This window comes from Heterocephalus glaber, unplaced genomic scaffold (assembly GCF_053883595.1).
Source record: "Heterocephalus glaber isolate CG9 unplaced genomic scaffold, H.glaber_assembly_v1.0 deba00000347, whole genome shotgun sequence".
NCBI classification, from domain to species: Eukaryota; Metazoa; Chordata; class Mammalia; order Rodentia; family Bathyergidae; genus Heterocephalus; species Heterocephalus glaber.
The window spans coordinates 37,768,529-37,791,353 of record NW_028258143.1 but is presented as its reverse complement, the minus strand read 5'-3'; the positions used below and the strand labels follow the sequence as shown (position 1 = coordinate 37,791,353).

At 38.6% G+C, this 22,825-nt stretch overlaps 1 protein-coding gene and 1 long non-coding RNA gene across 8 annotated transcripts in view; one reads left to right on the top strand and one right to left on the bottom strand.

The window, feature by feature from the left end:
- Positions 1–22,153, top strand: part of Acvr1 (activin A receptor type 1) — a 132,697-nt gene extending 110,544 nt beyond the window's left edge. For all 7 annotated transcript variants that reach the window (XM_087199047.1, XM_087199077.1, XM_087199065.1 and 4 more), the window contains 4 exons: positions 721–996; positions 4,396–4,593; positions 19,973–20,103; positions 20,916–22,153. In XM_087199047.1, the coding sequence (XP_087055173.1) occupies positions 721–996; positions 4,396–4,593; positions 19,973–20,103; positions 20,916–21,050 (740 nt within the window). In that variant the 3' untranslated portion in view covers positions 21,051–22,153. The remainder of the gene's footprint in view (positions 1–720; positions 997–4,395; positions 4,594–19,972; positions 20,104–20,915) is intronic.
- Positions 5,328–13,104, bottom strand: LOC110351075 (uncharacterized). Its single transcript, XR_015446498.1, has 3 exons — positions 12,819–13,104; positions 10,337–10,483; positions 5,328–5,432 (listed from the first exon to the last, which is right to left on the bottom strand). It is a non-coding gene; the product is annotated as an uncharacterized LOC110351075 (long non-coding RNA).
- Positions 22,154–22,825: the final 672 nt, after the last annotated feature.

Genomic DNA, 22,825 nt, shown 5'->3' with positions numbered 1-22,825 from the left:
TGTAGATAAATATTACAGTAATTTTCACATCATATTGTTTTTCATTTTTATATGTCTTTTTTAGCCAAAAAGCATTATCACTGTGGTTTTTCTGTGTGGTGGACAAAGCATCATAAATGCTAAATATATTCAATCAGTTGCTTTATTTGATGAATCAGTTAATTAGTTTATAAAACTCATCCCTTTATTTTGCATCTGAGAGAGCCTACATGAACTGCCTACTCTAAACTGTAAGCAGAGTTGGGACTAGCATACAGCTATCCACGTTCCAGGCCTTTTTTGGGGGGGCGGTGGTGGTTGAATGATCTGTGCTGGGAAGATCAACATGATGAAGAGTTGGGCACTGTCACTGTGGGGGAGTGCAATGGAATTAATCCTATCTGAATCTTTTTTTTGGTACTGGGGATTGAACTCGGGACTTTTCGCTTTCGAGGCAGGCGGCAGAACCACTGAACTAAATCCCAGGCCCGCCTATCTGAATCTTAATACAATGTAAAAACATTGAAAGATTACTTAGAAAGTAATACAACATTTTATATTAATTGTCTCCTTTTAAGGAATGAATTCTGTTGTTTTTTCTGTAGCTTCTATAAACCTCTCATGGAAGTTGATTAATATTCTTTATTTCTTGCTATAGATGATTTCTATAGTGTGACTATTTAGGATACAGAAAATTCCAATGTGAATTTAATGTGTGTTAATTTTGTTCTTGGTCTCTAGGTTTCATTGCTTCAGACATGACGTCAAGACACTCCAGCACCCAGTTGTGGTTAATTACGCATTACCATGAAATGGGATCGTTGTACGACTATCTTCAGCTCACTACTCTGGATACAGTTAGCTGCCTTCGAATAGTGCTGTCCATAGCGAGTGGTCTTGCACATTTGCACATAGAGATATTTGGGACCCAAGGGAAACCAGCCATTGCCCATCGAGATTTAAAGAGCAAAAATATCCTAGTGAAGAAGAATGGACAGTGTTGCATAGCAGATTTGGGTAAATTTTTAAAAATACTTAAAACTTACCAATTTTAACCATTGTCATATTACAATATCCAGCCAGGATGTACCTCTTTTTTCTAATATGTTACAAAAATCTTCAAACAAAAATTTGAAACAACATTGTAGTCAACACCTACCACCTATGTTTTCCCAGTAACACTTTACTGTTTTGTCATGTATCTGTCCATCCATCAGCTCATCTTAATGTTTGATACAGCTCAAAGTAAGTTGCAAACAAAAGAACCTTTTCCTCTAATGACTTCAACACCCATACTAGTGTACCATTAACTAAAGTACCTTACTTGTTTATTCTTTTCTTCTTTCCAGGTAAAATTTACGTATGATGAAATATATAAATCTTAGGTACATTCTTAGAGTTCGACAAATGTTGTAAATTCCGAATCTCTACAGACTCCCTCAGTACTCTGGAAAGTCACTTCAGGCTCATTCGGTTGGTCCCTGCCCCACCATCGGAGACGGACAATACTGTTGTGGACAATACTGTTACTTTTTTTTTTTTTGGTACCGGGGATCGAACTTGGGTCCTTGTGCTTGCGCAACAGGCGATGAAACCACTGAGCTAAATCCCCGGCCCCCGTTACATTTTGATTTCACAAAGCTCACATGAAATAGGGGCACAACTACATATTCTGTGGAATGGTTTTGTCTTTTTTTTTTTTAAAAAGGTTTCTAAAATCATTCTTCTATTGCCAAGACAAATTAATCAATTTGAGGAGGAAAATAACTCTCAAAGTAGTTAACCCTTTGCCTTGCTGAAGTACCTCATTTTTATGTTAGGATAATGCTCATTGTATCTATAAATAAAATTATTTTCATGTATAGTGCCATTGTATATAAAACTATACTCACCCTAGGCTTTAAAATATTGGCTGAATAATTGTGCTAATAAGAAATAAGTTGTAATTATTAGTCATCATTTCTATGGACTATTGAGAGTCCTCATTTATTGTGATTAAAAATGTTTTACAACTGGGCATGGTGGCACATGCCTGTAACCCCAGCATTCAGGGAGACTAAGGCTGGAGGATCTCAATTTAAACCCTAACCTAGACAACTTAGTGACTTATCAAGACCCTGTCTTAAAATTAAAAAAATAAAAAAGGGCTGGGGATGTAGTTCAGCGTGAAAACCCTGGGTTCAACCCCTAATATTGAAAAAAAAATTAGGCTGATAAAGGTTTAGGCAAAATTAACTTTCATTATGTAAATAATAAAATTTGTTTTTGTTTTTAATGATGGAATTTGACATGTTGGGAAAATTTCCTTCCTTTGAATACCTGGAAAGTATTAGTGTTCATGATGAGAAATTATTTTACAGTGTTTCCCACATGTAAGAGCATGATTCTAAAGCCTTTCACAGTCACTTTAGCTGTGGTGTAGACTTTTATGATTTATGTCATAGCTTCTAGAGCCATAGTGATTTGGGTTGGGATTCTGACTTTTGCTAATATTTATACTGTATTTTTGCACAAGTCAGTTTATCCAGCCAAAGTGCTGACACTGTTTATGCTCAGAACAAGGGTTGGGACCTTACCCAAGAGGGATTCCAGCATTTGATGCCATGTACCAAACCTCTGCGTTGTTGGAAACTTTCATAATTATGTGTTCATGTATTACTCATCTAACCAAAAAACAGTTGGACCTACCTCACAGGATTGAGGTGGGACTCAGAAATCATTGTAAACACTGCGAGTAATAAAGATGGAAACAGTAGCTGCTGTTAAGATCTCATGGTTGGGGGAGGATGGACAGAGTGAGGCAGCTCTTGGCTTTGGTTATGGGGCTCAGTGGAGGTGAGGCTCAGCTAACAAATTTTGTAGCTTTTCACTTAGATACCCGAGTTGTGTAAAAATCTGTGCTCTGGAATCCTTTTTTCAAGTGATTGATAATGTACTGTAGAAAACAACTTGTATAAGCCCATAATTTGTATATAATTTTTACATCATGCCCAGAAGTTAAGGGTCACTCATTAGAAATAATGTTCTATTATTAATACTGCCTACAGACCAGTTTTCCATTTTTCTGGAACTTTTTATTATATAAAAGTTCAAGCTTGGCATGGTGGTGCACCCCTGTAATCCCAGCACTCAGGAGGCCGAGGCAGGAGGATTGCTGTGAGTTTGAGGCCAGCCTGGGCTACATAGTGAATTCATGGCTAGCCTGAACTATATAGCAAGACCCTGTCTCATAAAACAGAAAAAAACAAAACAAAAAACCCCAAAAATTCAAGCATACAAATGGATTTAAAAAGTGTTATAACCACTTTTAATCCTCAACATCTAGGTTCAAAATTTGATAAAATTTTGCCAGATGACTGGTTCTGGAAATGGTGGGTGGGTGTATATGATTTGAGAAATGTTCATGATGGTCATAGAATCTTGGAGTTGATTACAAAGATTGGAGAAAGAGGAGCCAGTCTGCTTTAGTTGAAGGCAGTTGCCACTGTCTTTGCTAATTATTAAGGGTGAGATAACAGGTGCAGTCTTCTGGGCATCCTATGGAGTCATCATCCCATAGATTAAAGCCATGGAGTGGGAGGAGGAGCATTCTCCAAAGATAGTTTGAGGGATTTCCAGAGGATCTTTGGATTGCCAAAGTTTACAGGGGCAGCTTACTTCACTTTGGCACTTTTTATTATATTGAATGTTACAGGAAGCATTCATAGTTGTTCTGTATATGAACCAATAAGTAATTCCATCCTTAAATAAACCATGCATGAATCTGTTTATTCCCACTGGCTCATAAGGGATACCAGGTCTCTAATTGACTGAGGAATTCTGACATGAGCCATGGTTGAAGTGTTTCAGAGCCACAAGTGTGAGATGTGCTTTGAATTGAGGTCCAGGCCAGGGCTGTCTGTTCCTGTGATTCTGGAGAAAGGCCTGTGGGTTTGCTCAGCCTTGATACCCAGAGGAGCAGCTCTCTGTCAAGGGTGCAGCAGTGCCCACTGCAGCCTGCCATTTATGTGGTGATAAATTACCTCAGAGGCTCTGTCTCATGCTATTGGAAATTTGTGTTTGGAGACTAGTGGGAGCAGTGGTGGAGCTTGAGAGCTTAATTTGCTTTGTGTTAAGCTCCATGTGAGCCTGTTTTCCTGTAGACTTGAAACACTGACCTTGTGCTGCTTTGCTGCATTGACCTGCCATTTGTCCAAAACTTTTTATCTCCTAGAGGTTTATATGTTAATCTGGTAGCCTCATAGTATTTCTGGCATCAGTCCTTTCCTCCTCTCCCAAAATCACCACTAGGAGTATTCCAGGGACTGAGTGTAACCCAGCAGTCACCACACATACCACCAGAGGGAGCTTTTGATTGGGGTGGCCCTCTGTGAGAAAGGAAGTGAGCTAATTCCACTGTTATCTTCTTCCTTTTAGGCCTGGCAGTCATGCATTCCCAGAGTACTAATCAACTTGATGTGGGGAACAACCCCCGTGTGGGCACCAAGCGCTACATGGCCCCTGAAGTTCTAGATGAAACCATCCAGGTGGATTGTTTTGATTCTTACAAGAGGGTCGATATTTGGGCCTTTGGACTTGTTTTGTGGGAAGTAGCCAGGCGGATGGTGAGCAATGGTAGGTATCTGTTGCGATACTTTCTTTGTCCACCTTCTCTTAATACTGCTCTTGTGAAAAGGGCAAAGGGGAATATAGAAGCCCACAGTGTTTCTTGAATCATACTTGTTAAACTATAGGCATGTATATTTGACTCATGGTGAGTAGGTGTAGTGTAATGGCATTATATTTGCAACACAAGAGAGAAAATGATAGTTAAAAACTATTCCTGGGAGAGATTAATTATTCCTTGGTTTTAGTTTAGATTGGTCCATATTTCCCTTCTCCCTCTGTCTTCCTATTTTGCTTGCTTCTCACCTTTCTTTTCTCTTTGTTGTACTTACAAGGTAGATTTACCTAGAGAAGAATGTTTAAGCCTGAAGGTGAATTCTGCTTCTTTAGTTAATTTTATTTATGATTGGATTTTTGGGCTCAGTTATCACACTCAGCAGTTATTCCTTTGTAAAAAGTGGACTGTGCCTCCTGATGAATCAAGTTTATATTCAAGGAGCTCTGGATAGGTGGTTTATGTTGATTTGTTGATAAGTAATTTTATGAAATGGTGTTGCCTCAGCAGTTGAGGAAGCATTTATCACTAAATTTTGGCCTGTATTTCCTACACTAAGTTCTTAATCTTTTCTTTTGTGTACCTAAATTGGCCTCAGATACACAGTTGAACTAATTTAAATACATTATATTCAGAAAGCACTGAGTATTACTTTTTCAAATTGGGCATGCCACCCCAACCCACAGAGTGGTTTTTGTTTTTTTTAATAGCAGAATCCCTTGAATCAATGTGAACTTCTTCATAGCTTCACGACTGGAAATCTTACTTCACAGAGCATGTATCTGAAAAGGTCCTAGGAGAACAAAAGAAAATGCCATATATTTAGATTTGTATTTGTTTCCAAATGATATTTTACTGTTTACCCTCTGTGACCCATTGGTACCCTGAATTTAAGAAATAATGCAAGAAGTCTTTAACATCTATTCTCCATCTCACCTTGCACTGATGTTTTATTTGTAAGGGTTGACATTTGTGGGGAATCATACTTTTTCTTGACTAACACAACTAGAAATTAGGATAGTCTATGATAGAAGTAGGATTGGATAATTTTATATAGTTTTGTGTACAATAATTAAAATTAGCATATCTTCATGGAAGCTTTCTTTTGTACCAGTAGAGTGTGTCTGCTTTGAACAAACCTCTTAGGGTATTAAAGCAAGTGTTTCAGATTAAGCATACAGGGATTATAACTTGACAATTTTTTAAGATACTTTTTTATTGTTAAGCGAAGTCATAAACATTTTCTTGGTAATTATTTCTCAATCCTTGGGAGCCACTGTCTTGCAGTTTGTGCCATTGAAGTGTCTTGGGAATTGTTTGCGACAGATTGTTTTGCTGATTTATAAAGTTCTGAACTTTGCCTGAAATTGCACATGAACTTCATTTCCTCACCCACTCCCCAATTATTCTTGAGCATCTTGGAACAGGGGGAAAAAATCTAGCTCTGATTAGTTTACCTTAGCAGAGACTTTAGAGAAGGATTGGTGTCAGAATAAACCGTGTGACAGGGAACTTCCCCACGTGGAGAGGAGACTGGCAGCTCACAGCCAGCACGGTAGCATTTCCAGCTGTGGGTGTGCCGGCGTGCAGCCAGGCAGGCCTGCTTGGCAGAATCTTGAGATTCAGGCTTTGTAAGAACTCATATTGCAAACTCACCCTCCGTGTCACAAGTGTAGACTCAAATGGCTTTTAAAGATCAGCTGTGATTAACAGTCAGTTTGAAGTGAAGAGTCATCCATTTAAAATTTAGCTCAACACATGTTAGCTTGCTTGTTAGATTCTGTGTTTAACATTATTTTTAGAAAGAAGAAATCATGGGTGGCAGAGGAAGGGAGAATGTTTTGGTTGTTTTTAGATTTATTGATCTCTCCTTTGCATCATCATTTAGATGGTGAGGTAGCTCCTAAAAATTTGTAGGTTGAGCTTCTGTTCTGTGATATGGTTTGACTCTTAGGGTGAGCTAAGGGTGTTGTATTTCTCATTTTAAATCAGTTGTTGTCCTTTGGGAATGACTAATATTATATTTTGCCTTTCTCTTTTTCTAATCCCTTTTCTCCTATGAACATTTATAATGGTACACACACGTGTACACACACACACACACACACACACACACACACACACGGTGCTATAGATAATTTTCTCCAGATGCAAACTTGTAAGTGTTCCATCTCAGTTGAAACTACTATATTAATATTAACATTTTAGTTATTACTCCCACAAAACAGAAAAGTGAGTAGAAAGGAAAAAATAAGAGAAATTTTGCCCTCAAATTCCAGCATTCATGTTTCCTTTCTCTTCTCTGTGCACCCATTTTAAAAACTCATTTGTAATCCAGGTATAATTCTGTCTCATCTTTTTCACTTTAGTATGGTTTTTAATATTTTTAAGTAGTCTCTGTTCTTATTTTAAGTGGTCACATGATATTTTATTATCTTAAACATTTCCATATTGTTAAATATCCTGCCTTCCCCATTTGGGGCCCGTGGTGGACATTTTTATGCATATCATTTTTCATTTGGGAAATTAATTCCTACTCTGAAAAGAAGCAGACTTAATAGGTCAAAGACTGTGGACATTTTAATGACTTGCCACACACTACCAAATCGCTTTCCATAAGGTTGTTCTAATTTATAGAATCTTCCTCACTCCAGGGTATGATATACCTATTTCAATTTCTCACTAGCTTTAGGAACCATCATTAAGCATATATATTTTTAAAATTATTGTATATAAAATGTACCTCATTTAAATATATGAATGTCTTATATTAAGAAGGTTATTATAATTATGCATCCTTTGAGTTTCTGAGTCCATTATAAAAAATGATGACCAGATAGTTCTCTTGGAGCAATATCATCCTCAAGTGAACTGTGAGCATAAAATTTTGTAGCATTTTTATTTTTATTGGAATTTTACATTTATTTTCTGCTAATAATAAACCTCACCCTGTTTCTATATAGGAAATGACAGTTAAGTCCATTTTCACATTTGAAAATTTCTCAGTAGTATCTTTTGGAATTTACTGATGGTGTTAGTTTGACACTGATTCTGGAGTTGGTAGGAAAGAAAATGGTTTGGTTACCTTTCCTGTTTGGATTTCTGTATGAACTTAAGGTAGAAGTCTGCTTGGTTCACTAGTACTGAGGCTGGATCCTGCAGCAGTCACCTGCAACACACCTAAGACACACAGGGCTGCATCTCAACCCTGGAATTTCTTTTTTTTTCATTAAGTTTATTGGTACATTTTAGGTGTACAATACAGTTACATTCATCATTGGGAACTTGTACCATTACATGATGTATCTTGGTTCTTATTTTGTCCCCATTCCCCTGCCCTCCCTTCAACCCCTCAACCCCTCACTATTTACAAAGACTTTGTTTCCATTTTTTCCTTTTTTCATATTTTTTCTTTTCCCTTCTTTCCTTTTCCTTACTCCTTCCAATTCCCCTACCCCTTTAGACCTTTTCTTCCTATTTCACACTATCAATTATACATTTTGATCCTTATTTACACTTTTAGTTTCTCACACCAGAGAAACTATTTGGTATTAACACGTGTGTCCTATTTATTTCACTTAAGAGTATGGTCTCAATGTGCATCCATTTAGCTATAAATGTCTCTAGTTTCTCGTTCTTTATGGCTGAGTAGTACTCCATTTTATAAAAAAAAAACCCACATCTTTATCTAGTCTCCAGTTGATGGGCAATTGGGCTGTTTCCAATTTTAGCTATTACAAACTGTGCTGCTATAAACATGGGTGCACATATATTGCTGTGGTATGATTCTTTTAGTTCTTTTGGGAAGATACCCAGTAAAGGAATAGCTGGGTCAAATGGGAACTCTAATCCTAGTTTTTTCAGGTATCTCTGTATTGATTTCCACAGTAGTTGCACCAGTCTTCACTCCCACCAACAAATAGAGAAGGGTTCCTTTCTCCCCACCACCCCACCAGCATTTGTTATTGGTTGATTTCTTTTGGTACTGGGGATCGAACTCGGGTCCTTACGCTTGCATAGCAGGCAGCGAAACCACTGAGCTAAATCCCCGGCCCAATTGGTTGATTTCTTGATAGCAGCCATCCTTTCTGGGGTAAGGTGGAATCTCAGCGTTGTTTTCATCTGCGTCTCTCGAATGACCAATGATGTTGAACATTTTTCATATATTTATTTGCTGCTTTTACTTCTTTGTCTGAAAAATGTCTGTTCATTTCAGATGCCCATTTTTGAATTGGGTCTTTATATTTGGGGGGTTTGATTTTTTTGAGTTCTTTATATATTCTAGGTAGTAATCCTTTGTCTGAGGAACAGCTGATAAAAATTTTTCTCACATTGTAGGTTGTCTCTTAGCTCTGTTGGTGGTTTCTCTAGCAGTGCAGAAGCTTTTTAATGAGATCCCAATTGTTGATTCTTTGTGCTAGTTCCCGTGCTACTGAGGTTTTGTTCATAAAGTCTTTTCCTATGCCAATGTCTTCAAGAATTCTACTTATCTTCCAGCAAGTTTAGTGTTTCTGTTTTAATATTTAGATCTTTGATCCACTTCAATTTTAATTTAGTGGATGGTGAAAGATATGGGTCTAGTTTTAATCTTTGGCAGGTTGAAATCCAGTTTTTCCAACACCATTTATTAAAGAGGCTATCTTTCCTCCAGTGAGGATGGTTGGCTCCTTTGTGAAAGATGAGGTGGCTGAGTATGTCTGGAGTTGTTTCTGCATCTTCTAATCTATTCCACTCATCCTCGGGTCTGTTTCTTTGCCAGTACCATGCTGTTTTTTTTTTTGTTTTGTTTTGTTTTTTTTTTTTAATCACAGTGGCCTTGTAGTATAGTTTCAAGTTGGGGTTTGTGATTCTCCTGTCATGTCTCTGTTGCCTAGAATTGCTTTTGCTATTCTAGGTCTCTTCTTGTTCCAAATGAATTTTTGGATTGTTTTCTCTAGTTCTATTAAATATATTGTTGGGATTTCATTCAGGATTGCATTGAATCTATATAGCAGTTTTGGAAGTATGGCCATTTCCACTATATTTGTTCTTCCTACCCAGGAACAAGGGATGTCTTTTCATTTTCTTATATCTTCTTCGATCTCTTTCTTCAGAGTGCTGTAGTTTTCAGTGTAGAGGTCTTTTGCTTCCTTTGTTAGGTTGATTTCTAGATATTTCATTTTTTTGGATGCTATTGTGAAAGGAATTGTTTCCCTAATTTCTCTTTCAGTGGGTCTATTATTTATGTACAAGAAGGCTATTGATTTTTGAGTATTGACCTTGTATCCAGCTACTCTACTGAATCTGTCAGTTAAGTCTACAAATCTTTTGGTGGAGTTTTTCTCATCTTCTATGTAGAGTATCATATCTTCAGCAAGTAATGACAGTTTAAGGGGGCCGGGGATTTACCTCAGTGGCACCACACTTGCCTCACAAGTGCAAGGTCCTGAGTTCAATCCCCGGTACCAAAACAAAAAGATAGGTTGCAGGAATAATGACAGTTTAACTTCTTCCTTTCCTGTCTTTATTCCTTTTATTTGTTTGTCTTGTCTAATTGCTGTGGCTAATGTTTCCAGAACTATATTGAACAGGAGTGGTGACAGTGGACCAGAATTTCTAATGTAGTAGGTTGTAGGGTTGGGAAATCTGATGCTGAGGTTCAATTCTGGACATAGAACTTTTGAGGAGGCAACATATTCATATTGTATAGGTGTCTACCTGTAGAAGACAGGGCAGATCTATTCCTCCGTGTGCGTGTGGTGGTTGCGCTCTGTCTTCTGCTGTTGTGGTTGCACCAGGTCACCTCACTGCCCTGAGAAGCCTGGGGAATGGCGCCCTCCAGAACTGTGCCATTCTTCCCTGGTCCTGCTGGGTAGTGCAAGGGAGTCAGTGACATTCTAAGCACTGAGGTCCTACTGTCTGATTCCATCATTTAGATTAGTGTCATCACAGAAGAAAATAATATCTATTTGAAAGAGGTTTTTTTTTTTTTTTTTTTTTTTTTTTGTGGTACTGGGGATCGAACTCAGGACCTTGTGCTTCCAAGGCAGGCGGCGCAACCACTGAGCTAAATCCCCAGCCAACTTGAAAGGGTTTTGATGATTAAATGAGATCATGTAGGTAAAACACCTAGTGTGTGCCTGGCATATAGTGAGAGCTTGGGTACTCACTGTTCTAGTTACTTTCCATCAGAAATGGAACATTTCCAGGAGGTCGCAGATCTCAGTTGCCCTTTCCACCTCTCTCAGTGGTATCATTTTGCTCCGGCACTACATTTGTTTCTCCTTTTCTCTTCCCATAAGAGGGCTCTGTGGAAACCCTCTTGTTTCACTGGTTTCGTTTATTTCACAATGGAATCCAGTGTTCAGATGTGTCTGAAACTATTTGTCATGTTACAGAAAAGTCCTTGCTGGCTAAGCTTCACCTTTTCTGGGGTGGGGACTAGGACATACTTGTTAGAATAAGCTTATGTTTGGCACATATACTATATTGTGGAAAAACCTTTTCTAATTAATCCTTGAGCTTGCCAGGAAACCACATGTGCTCCTGTTCCTAAGCATAATGAGCTTGTGTATGGAAACCATGACAACTCTTAACTTCTTCAGCAACTTCACATCCAACATGTTTCATGACTATGATTCACTACTTTAGTCTACATTAAGGCTTGGACAAACAAATGAATTGTAGGGAAAATTTTTCAGATTCATTGAAATAATTTCAAGGTTTTTGTTCATTTGTCTGTTTTTATCTTTAGGTAGGTACCTGGAGGCAGCAGTATGGAGGTTAGGTGGGAGGGAGGACTTTTTCTCCCCATAATTTCCTGGAATTTCAAACCCATGATTTAGAAATCCAGAACAAAGGAGGGTAGTCAACTGGCCTTATGTCAAAATAACCTGATGTTCTTTACTGCCCAGTAATGTCTTTTCCTGATCCACTTCTAAGAACAGTCCTCCAACATGTAACAGCTCTAACAGTCCATGCTTCTTTGTCTCAAGAGGTCTTCATAGCTACCAAATATTTGGAACCCTTGTGGTGCTTCTGTCTTTCTAGGTTTTGGGAATTTGCAGGGTTTAACTTGTGGAACATCCATGTAGCTCTTGTAGGCTCTTTGCCTTCGCCTCTGACAACTTAGGGTGATATTGGTAAATATTTCTTTTTTTGGGGGGTACCGGAGATTGAACTCAGGACCCTGTGCTTGCAAGGCAGGTGGTGGCACCACTGAGCTAAATCCCCGGTCCTATTGTTAATATTTCTAGTAGGGCTTTACTACACAGTAATCTGTAAGACATTGAGTTTTGCTGCGTTACATTAATGACAATCTCAGTCATAGAAATTAACTTTATAATGTTAATGTGAATTCCTGAGAAGGCAGTTGGTTCTGACTTTGAGCAGTGTGTTTGATTCCATATGCCTGTGAATTTCAGGGGGACGAGAGGGTTGGACACAGCTCTCATAGCCTTCTTATACACAGCCAGAGCTGCTTTTCCAATTCCACTGCTGCTTTCAGAAAGGACTGCTTGCCTTGGGCCTTTAGGGATCCCTGGGTTCTGATTCTTTGACCACTCCCTACCTCCAGCAATGAGACAGAGCCAAGGGCCCCAGTACTCTCAGACAGTCATCTGTTCTGCTATGACCACCCTCAGCCATGTACCTGTTCATTATTTTTTATGTGTATCATGATGTGAAAAATATCTTGACATTCTCCAATGAGGTATGGTAGATGAAGTAACATAAATACTGGACGAAGCTCTTTGAACCCCATCTCACCAGGAAGAATGCCTTTTTGTAAATTTAATGTTGCTCAAGATTCAAATATATGCATATTACCTTCATGTTTTTTTTCCATATTCAAATGCCACACGTACCAGTATATATGTAATCTTTTTCTTTACATTGACTCTTTTCAAACATAATTTTCCTTTGAAAGGAAATTAATACCACTGGTGGGATTGGAAAACCAATACCACATAGCACAAAATGGAAGGCAGTGATACAAATAAATATGCAGTTAATCAGGGCAAAGAGCTTTGTCCATGAGACACATTAAACTGTCTCACTTGCCACCCCTGAGGGAAACACTGTATTAACTTACAGTCTTCTCAGGAGAAAATATAAACTATTCTCCTATTTTCTCAGATGGCTTTAGTTTTGATGTTCTAAGCTCTGAAGGACTTCAGTAGTATTTCAGTAGAAACTTAACTGTTGACATCAGCTCTCTCTGTGGATATAGAGGCCAGGACTCTCTTCTCCTCACCTTTTCCCTGGATATGGGATGTGTCTGCTCCAGTTGGAGGATAATGAAGAAAGATTGTGCTGTGAGTGGACCACACAGCATGAGATCCACGGAGAGAGGCACATTCTGTTATGTAATTGTTGGCTTGTTGGGTAGAATTCTAGAATCTAAATAGGAAACTGGATTCTAGTTTAGCTTTGCCACTCATTAGCTGTGAACTGGGACAAGAGCATTTTCCTGTGTGTTCCCCAGTTTTTTTCTTTTGAAGGTAGGGACAGATGTTATCTATGTGGCTCTCATGTCTTGTTGATGGATCTTTGCCTCATTTTTGGATTGTTCGGAGAATTGCCTGATCCATGGACCCATAACTGCAACCAAAGATTTGTAATCCTAAAGTTTTCATAATGCATTTGGTAGGACCCCTGACCTGAACTCATTTGATAGTCAACCCTGACCTTAAGGGACGTGAGTCCATGTGTAATCTTTATCTCTTCCATTTAATATGTATATTCATATATTTTGCTGCAGAAATGCATTTGGTTGTGGGGTGTTCCTCACACTCTGCTGGGGATGTCAAAATATAGTACATGCCTCCCCTTTATGAAATGTACACAGTTGGGGCCGGGGATTTAGCTCAGTGGTTTTGCCACCTACTGTGCAAGTGCGAGGACCACAGTTCAATCCCTGGTACCGAAAACAAAAGAAAAAAAAATGGCCTCTAAAATGTACACAGTCTTTTTTTTCTTTTTTTTGCGAGACAGGGTCTCACTTTGTAGTGCAGCCTGGCCTTGAACTCATTGTGATCCTCCTGCCAGAGCCTCATGAGTACTAAAAAATGTAAAAATTCTAAATTCTTCAAGTGCATCTATCATCAGAGGTTTTATTGATTGATTGATTGATTGAGTCAGGGTCTCGCTGTGTAACTCTAGCTGGCCTTGAACTTACTGTGTAGCCCAGATGGCCTTTAATTTTCAGTGATCCACCACACCTGGCCATCAGAGGTTTTAGATAAAGGATCTGGGACATGCAATTAACATTTCACTTGAATTAGTATCTGTAATATAGGAGGTATTGCATTGTGTTAGGCTCTGGGGAAGCTGTTGAACAAAAAACAAAAATTCAACTTAAAGGTGCTCACGTTTTTGTGGAAAAGACAAATTGTTATGAAGGAATAGAGTGAGGTCTATACAGAGCTGAGCGAGTCCAGGGTGAACAGTGACTTTCAGGACTCTGGACTTTGGGGAGCAGGAGACCTTCTCAGAAGATAGAGGGCTTCAACTGAGGCATGAGTGGGTCGAATAGGAGCTCAGTTGGGCAGGCTTGAGGATGTGAGGTGCAGGTTGAAATGAAAACTACAACCACACACTGATGAGAGTGAGTGTGCCATGCAAAAGGAAGAGCTGAGAGAAGTCCTCTGAATGCCTTGTTGATAGAACTGCAAGTCATTCCGGTGTGGCCAATGCCCAGGTATGTGAAAGGCTGTGGTAGAATGGACCACAGTGGGAATAAACCTGTCCCCTGGGCAACACCAGTGGAATCTGTGCAGAGGAGGGTGGCACGGTCAGTCCTCAGTTCTCCTGAGGTGTCTTGGGAGGCCATGGGGCTCAGTGGAGGGTGACTGAGAAGGGTGTGAAACAGACACAGACAATATACCCGTCAAGGTGGGGGCAGATGAGCGTTTGATCTGGGACATTGGTGGCCAGGAACTGAAGGGGAGGTCTTGTTTCTGGACACAGTGGCATTTCATACCCTTCAGCGTATGTGGAGGGTGTTTTTGTTGGTTCCTGTTGATTTGCACATGAACTCTGTGATGTGCACTTTAAAGGTGTTGGAAAATTACAGCATTTGAACCGAGAGGTTTACTCAGACCCATGCAGCATGTATTAGTGGTAAAGACATTGGGTCAGTAAAGATAGGTTAGCCCTAAAGAAGAGAAAACCTTCACTTAGACATATGTCCAAAGAAAACCCTATTGTGTCAATCAGTTACATGTGCCAAAAGTTGTGGCGGAGTAGGTAATGAATAATTTCTCTGATTTCTTTCCTGTGGCTCTTTGAGTCAGCAGCTGCCTTAATGGGAAGGCAAGGCCTGTTCCTTCCTTGACCACACACGTGGTCCCCTTCTCCTGCACGTCTGCATCATTTGTTGTTTGTATCACTCATTGGCACTGGAAGTGCTTTGTATTTTTAGTTGCTTTGCCGAATCCGTGCTGTCCTCTCTGCTGTCTCACGACTTGGCAGTTGCTCGCTGGGGGCTGCCTTTATAGCACTCACAGTTCACTTTTTTGCCTGGCTCTGGAGATTGTCACTTTCAGTCAGAAATGAGGAACAGTTATCAGCCAGTCACTTTCTACCTTAATAGGAGTCGCCTTTCTGCCTGGTCTCACTTCCTACTCTGCCCAGCCTTTCCACCCCCTCTCCTCATCAGCCCCAGGGGATGACAGGAGAGGGTTCTATAATCCTTTTCTTTCCCTCATACCTTCCTTCTGCCTGAAATGCATTCTTTCCTGTTTTTTTTCTCCTGACCTCCATGCTGCCTCACAAATTTATTAGCTCTGTCCCCACAAGCCCTGGGTTCTGGAAAAATTCTTAAGCTTCCATGGCACCTAGTTTACAGATGGTACTTAGTACTATAGTACTTCCTGCCCAAACACAAAAAGAGATGGTGTTTAGTAAACCACACAGGTGTTTCCTTCTCTAAGCCCTCCTAAATTAAGTACCACTCCTGCCACCCGCATCTCATTACCCCATCACAACTGCTAGTTTATACTTTTCTCAACTGCCTTTGCCATTAGCCTGCTCCTTGTCACCAAACACTGTATCTTTTTCATTTCTGTATACCTACGGCCAAGCACAACTTCTGATACACAGAATTTAAGGGATCGGATAGTTATTGAGTCATTGTAAGAACTAAGTAGCAACATAAGTGAAAATTTCTACTTTGGTCTCTGAAGATATAAATAGTGCGATGAAAAAAGTTTTCAGGTTCTTTTTTGACAAGATTTCCATTATCAAAGGAAAAAAGAAAGGGACTTGTGTTGATTTACTAGATTTTTATTTCCTTGAAAAACAAGAGCATGTCTTATACTGGCATCACACTCAACATTTCCTATGGTATTCCACACATAATAGGTACTATGTACTTGTCACTGATGGAAATGATTGCTTTCTTTGACCAGAGGGAGTTCCAACTGGTTGCTGCAGTTTAGTCCCAGATTTATTTTAGTTTGGAGAAGTACAACCAGTCAGATGGAAGCAATCAACCGTTGGCCAATGGTTGAAGAAAGACAGTCATGACTCAGTCCTAGGCAAAATCAGTTAGTCTTTCTTTCTTAAATTTGACTCCTTTTAAAAATATGGTGACATTTAGTAAGATTAAAACATGGGAAATAGAAACACAAGAGAAAACTTCAGCTTTGTACAGTGAAGTTTATTGTTGACTGTCATCAGATCTTCTGTTTTAAACCTCCAACCCTGCTTTACATTCTTTTGCATTTATAGAAAAATCCATGTTTTTATTGCTGTTCGCATTCACGTAACCCTTCCCTTAAATACCACGCAAATTATCCCAAAGAGACAACTCTTTTTTTTTTTTTCAGTTCTTTATTGGTACATTTTAGGTATACAATTTGTTTACATTTATCATTGGGTGTTTGTACCTGTACATGATATATCTTGGTTCTTATTTTTTTCCCCATTACCTGTCCACCCTTCGCCCCCTCCACCCTTCCTTATTTACACAGATTTCATTTCCTTTTTTTTTTTTTTTCCTTTTCTCATAGTTTTTCCTTTCCCTCTTTTCCTTTCCCCTTCCCCTCCCTTCACTCCTTTGTCTTTGGACCTTTTTTCCTATTTCAAATTATCAATTACTCATTTTAATCATTTTAACCCTTGTTTACACTATCAGTTTCTCACACTAGAGAAACTATTCGGTATTTACACATGTGTGTCCTGTTTATTTCACTTAAGAGTATGGCCTCGATATGCATCCATTTAGCTATAAATGACTCCAGTTTTTCATTCTTTATGGCTGAGTAGTACTCCATTTTATTAAAAAAACACATTTTCTTTATCCAGTTTCCAGTTGATGGGCATTTGGGCTGCTTCCAAGCTTTAGCTATTACAAACTATGCTGCTGTGAACATGGGTGCACATATATTGCTGTGGTATGATTCTTTTAATTCTTTGGGGAAGATACCTAGCAGGGGAATAGCTGGGTCAAATAGGACCTCTAGTGCTAGTTCTTTGAGGTATCTCCATACTGACTTCCACAGTGGTTGCACCAGCCTGCGCTCCCACCAACAATGGAGAAGGGTTCCTTTCTCCCCACAACCCCACCAGCATTTGTTATTTGTTGATTTCTTGATAGCAGCCATTCTTTCTTGGGTGAGGTGGAATCTCAGTGTTGTTTTCATCTGCATCTCTCGAATGACGAGTGAACATTTTTTCATATATTTGTTTGCTGCTTTTACTTCTTCGTCTGAGAAATGTCTGTTCATTTCAGGTGCCCATTTTCGAATTGGGTCTTTGAATTTGGGGGTCTGATTTTTTTCAATTCTTTATATATTCTAGATAGTAGTCCTTTGTCTGAGATACGGCTGCTAAAAATTTTTTCCCATATTGTAGTTGTCTGTTAGCTCTGTTGGTGGTTTCTTTTGCAGTTCAGAAGCTTTTTAACAAGATGAGATCCCAGTTGTTGATTCTTTCTGCTAGTTCCCGTGCTGCTGAGTTTTTGTTCATGAAGTCTTTTCCTATGCCAATGTCTTCAAGAGTTCTTCCTAACTTGTCTTCCAGCAAGTTTAGTGTTTCTGTTTTAATATTTATATCTTTAAGCCACTTCAATCTTAGTTTAGTGCATGGTGATAGGTATGGGTCTAGTTTTAATCTTTGGCAGGTTGAAATCCAGTTTTTCCAACACCATTTATTAAATAGGCTATCTTTCCTCCAATGAGGGTGCTTGGCTCCTTTGTCAAAGATGAGATGGCTGAGCATGTCTGGAGTTGTTTCTGCATCTTCTAATCTATTCCACTGATCCTCAGGTCTGTTCCTTTGCCAGTACCATCCTGATTTTATCATAGTAGCTTTGTAGTATAGTTTCAAGTTGTCTCTGTTGCTTAGAATTGCTTTAGCTATTCTAGGTCTCTTATGGTTCCAAAAGAATTTTTGGATTGTTTTCTCTAGTTCGGTGAACTATATTGTTGGAATTTCAATTGGCATTGCATTGAATCTATATAGTAATTTTGGAAGTATGCCCATTTTCACTGTATTGGTTCTTCCTACCCAGGAGCAAGGGATGTCTTTCCATTTTCTTGTATCCTCTTCGATCTCTTTTTTTCAGAGTGCTGTAGTTTTCAGTGTAGGGGTCTTTTGCTTCCCCAAAGAGACAACTCTTATCCTAGATTTTTAAAGAATTAAGCCAGCCTATAAAATGTATACTCACAGAAAAGTTCAGAGATGATGAAAGGCACATATTTTACTGTTACCTATCAATTCATGTGGCCCTGAGAAAAGGTGGAAGTTATCTTTTCAGGTCCCTGTCCAGCTGTAATTGAGGTGGTGTTTCTTAGTATTGAAAATCATTCAAATATTTTTGTTTGAATGCTTTCAGGGACCCTTACAGGAGAAGTAGGTAAGGCGTCTGAAATGAGATGTTCCCAGTTTTTCTCTGTAAGCAGTGGTTTGTGCCCAGTATGAGCTGTTCGATTTTCCATGAAAGATTTTAATCCATTGACTGATAAACATTACACACACAGTTATGCAATGTAGATAAGTTAGTTATAATTAAGAAAGATTATCAACTGGGATTTTAAAAATACAAGTGAGATGGCTTTACATTTTTAAAATAAACTCTTTAGTTGAATTTGTGAAGTTTAAAAAAATCTGTAGTATTTCTTGAACAGATGCTCCTTATCATACCTAATCTTCTGCATAAGTGGTTTGTATTTATATGGAATTTGTGAGAATGGATTCTCACTATTAAGTAATTTCTATGATAAATGAAAAGGAGATTGAAGCTTTCAGGTGACTTGTAAGAACTAGAAAAACTTAATTATAACTTCTCACATACTCTCCTTCTGTCCTCAGTAACAGCTTCTTATGTACTTGGAAATGGATATAAGTTACATGGAGGAAAGGAAAAGAGCTGTAACCAATGTGTCCACTCGTGGCATTGCTGGAGGGTTTGAGGGAAAGGAAATGATAGATTATCTTTTGTTTTTTCCTCTCTATAAGGGGAAGATTAATTTTTCTAAATCCAAATGATGAAGTTATAAATTTCTTTATTTGTGGAATTACTTCCTCTATTTGTGGAATTTTGCTGAAAACGTGTCCAAGCCATTGGAAATCATGCTGGGACAGCAGCTGAAAGTACCCACTTTCCTATTTGCCTTGGGTAAGGGATGGTTTATGGCCAATTCATCCTCCTTTTGCTATCCCTTTACTTTCCCAATAGCTATCCTTCCCACATTTTATTTTGGGACTTTAGTCGGACAGTAGCAAGTAGACCCATCAGACCAACAGTTGTGCCTGGGAGACAGACATACTCCCTGCATGTAGAATGAGTAAAGGAGGACATTAATATCTCTTATTACATTACTTACATCTCTCCTAATGGAAGAGATTATTTTATAACAATTATTTTTTGACAAAATAATTTAATAACAAAAGGGGTATTTTGGTGCTGTTCTTAATTTATTTGATTCTAGGTCTAGTTTGATCAGTCTTTTATTTCTATTTATGGTCAGAAATGGCTGGATTCACATATTTCCTTTTATGTTATGTCACTTTCTTATTACAAAAGCAGTTTTTATATAGGTCTCCTTGTGCCTTATTGGGCATTGCAGATCTGTTTATATACACTGTTGAAGCATTTTGTTAATAATTACGATTACATGAGAAATTTTCACATATTTTCTTCCAGTCATTTCCCCTCCAGCTCCTTAAAGGGTATACATTGTTTTGTTCTTCACTTGTTTTAGGGCTTAGTGTAGCTTCCGGAATTTCTTTGAGGTATGAGGAAGGAAGTGCTTTATCCTGTCATATTATAATCTATGATTCCCATCAATAAAACTCTGGGGAATGTTGACCCCCTTGCTAATGCACCATTTCTTGTCCTACGTGCAGGTATAGTGGAGGACTACAAGCCACCATTTTACGATGTAGTTCCCAATGACCCAAGTTTTGAAGATATGAGGAAAGTAGTCTGTGTGGATCAACAGAGGCCAAACATACCCAACAGATGGTTCTCAGACCCGGTAAGAGTGCCCTTTTCCTACTTTTAGAGTCATCTACAGCTGTTTACTATTTGCTTGCTCTTGAATGTCAACTGGTGGTTAGTATTTGCATGGTCTGTACTATGTACCCACTGCTTTCCCTCTCCATTTTATACAGAAGCATCTTAGAGCCTAATTGAACAGATTTGGAAAATAGTCTCCTCTCTGATAGGTCTTGCCTAATGAATGACAGTATTCACAAGAATTTGTGGGATTGATCAGCTCCAAGAATCAGGAGACTCATTAGCACTGCTATTAGCCCTAGGACTGCCGTTTTATGTGTAAACCAAGAGACTTGGAGTCCTGCTGTCAATCTCTTCTCCACCTCTGTATACCAGAAGCTGCTCTAGGCAGAAGATCCTGTACTGTATTACTTCTCATAAGGAGTAGCAGATGTAAGACTGAAAAATCGCTGTAACTGCAAAATTCACTATTATCTCTGGGTTAGTGCTTACTAGTGCTTGTAGCACCCCTAAAACCATCCAGGGGTTGGTAGTATTGAGTCTAAAGGACAGAGTTCATGGAACTCTTTCAGAGAGCCTTCTTTATGAGCAGTTAAAGCCATGACTCTTTGTGAAAAGAAGATGACAATCACATCTCTAACTTCATAACAGTTCACCTGACATCTGCCCAGCTTCCAGAGCCACTTTTAAAAAGCTAGTTTGTTGGGGCTGGGGATTTAGCTCGGTGGTTCTGGCGCCTGCCTCACAAGTGCAAGGTCCCGAGTTCCATCCCTGGTACCAAAAAAAAAAAAGCCAGTTTGTTATTGTGATGTTTGTTCTTTGTCTCCTCAGACATTAACTTCTCTGGCCAAGCTGATGAAAGAATGCTGGTATCAGAATCCATCTGCAAGACTCACAGCACTGCGCATCAAAAAGACTTTGACCAAAATTGATAATTCCTTAGACAAATTGAAAACTGACTGTTGACATTTTTGTGGTATTAAGAAGGAAGATTTAACGTTGTCATTGTCCAGCTGGGACCTAATGCTGGTCTGACTGGTTGTCAGAACAGAATCCATCTGTCTCCCTCCCTAAATGGCTGCTTTGACAAGGCAGACACCATACCCGGCCACGTGCTGGGGAGACACCAAAACCACCCTAACCTCGCTCAATGACTGTGAACTGGGCATTTCACAAACTGTTCACTCTGCAGAGACTAATGGTGGACAGATACTGTTGCAAAGGTAGGGGCCTGGAGGAACACAGAGAAATCCTAAAAGAGATCTGGGCATTAAGACAGTGGCTTTGCATATCTTTCACAGGTCTCCTAGACACTCCCCACGGGAATCTCCAGGAGGTGGTGAATTTTTAATCAGCAATATTGCCTGTGCTTCTCTTCTTTATTGCACTAGGAATTCTTTGCATTCCTTACTTGCACTGTTACTCTTAATTTTAAAGACCCAACTTGCCAAAACTTTGGCTGCATACTCCACTGGTCTATCTTTGGATAATAGGAATTCAATTTGGCAAAACAAAATGTAATGTCAGACTTTGCTGCATTTTACACATGTGCTGATGTTTACAACGATGCCGAACATTAGGAATTGTTTATACACAACTTTGCAAATTATTTATTACTTGTGTACTTAGCAGTTTTTACAAAACTGCTTCGTGCATATGTTAAAGCTTATTTTTATGTGGTCTTATGATTTTATCACCGAAATGTTTTTAACACTATACTCTGAAATGGACATTTTCTTTTTATTATCAGTTAAATTCACATTTTAAGTGCTTCACATTTCTATGTTGTAGACTGTAACTTTTTTTCAGTTCATATGCAGAACGTATTTAGTCATTACCCATCTGACATCACCAAATATATTACTGATTTAGAAGCAAAGATTTCAGTAGAATTTTAGTCCTGAACGCTGTGGGGAAAATGCATTTTTTGGGGGAATTATCCATTATGTGCATTTAAACTCTGCCAGAAAAAAATAACTATTTTGTTTTAATCTACTTTTTGTATTTAGTAGTTATTTGTATAAATTAAATAAACTGTTTTCAAGTCAAAAAGTGAAATTATTTTTAACATATATGAATAAGTAAGATCTATGCAATGTAATGTGTTTTCTTATGGGAACAGTAGATGCACATAACTAACTTGAAAATTGCATTTGCTTTTCAAGACAGCTAATGAACCTGAAGGTACCATGAGAACACCTTACAGCTTTAATGTGGTATCAAAATTTTTGCGTTTTACTTTTTTCTACTTTTGGCTGTATTTTTTTTCCTCCTCTGTTTCCCCAACTTTAAAGAAGGGTAACAAGCTCCCTGACCTACCTTTTACATAAGGAAGTTGGAACCCTGAATGGGAGGAAGGATGTCAAAGCATTTTGTTCAGTAGAAGCTTCAAGTGAGTGCAAAGTGGTTTTATGCATCTGTAAGATGAACAGACGAGTCCATTTTTAGCTCTTTTCACTTTCTGTACATTAGAGGATTAAAAAGGTAGTGTAGGCCAAAAAAGGTAAAGGGGGTAAAATTGTAGAATGTTCTGTAGAAGTAAATCATTAACTCTATTAGCATGCATTTACTTGGAGGGTATATAATAGAGTCAAGTTAACTGTTTTAAAGTTAAAAATTAAATTTTCAGTTCATATTACATATAAAATGAAATATGCCATCTCAATTTTTAAAGTATATATTCAGTGTTAAGTACGTTCTCATCGTCATGCAACTTATCTCCATCATCCACCAACTGAACT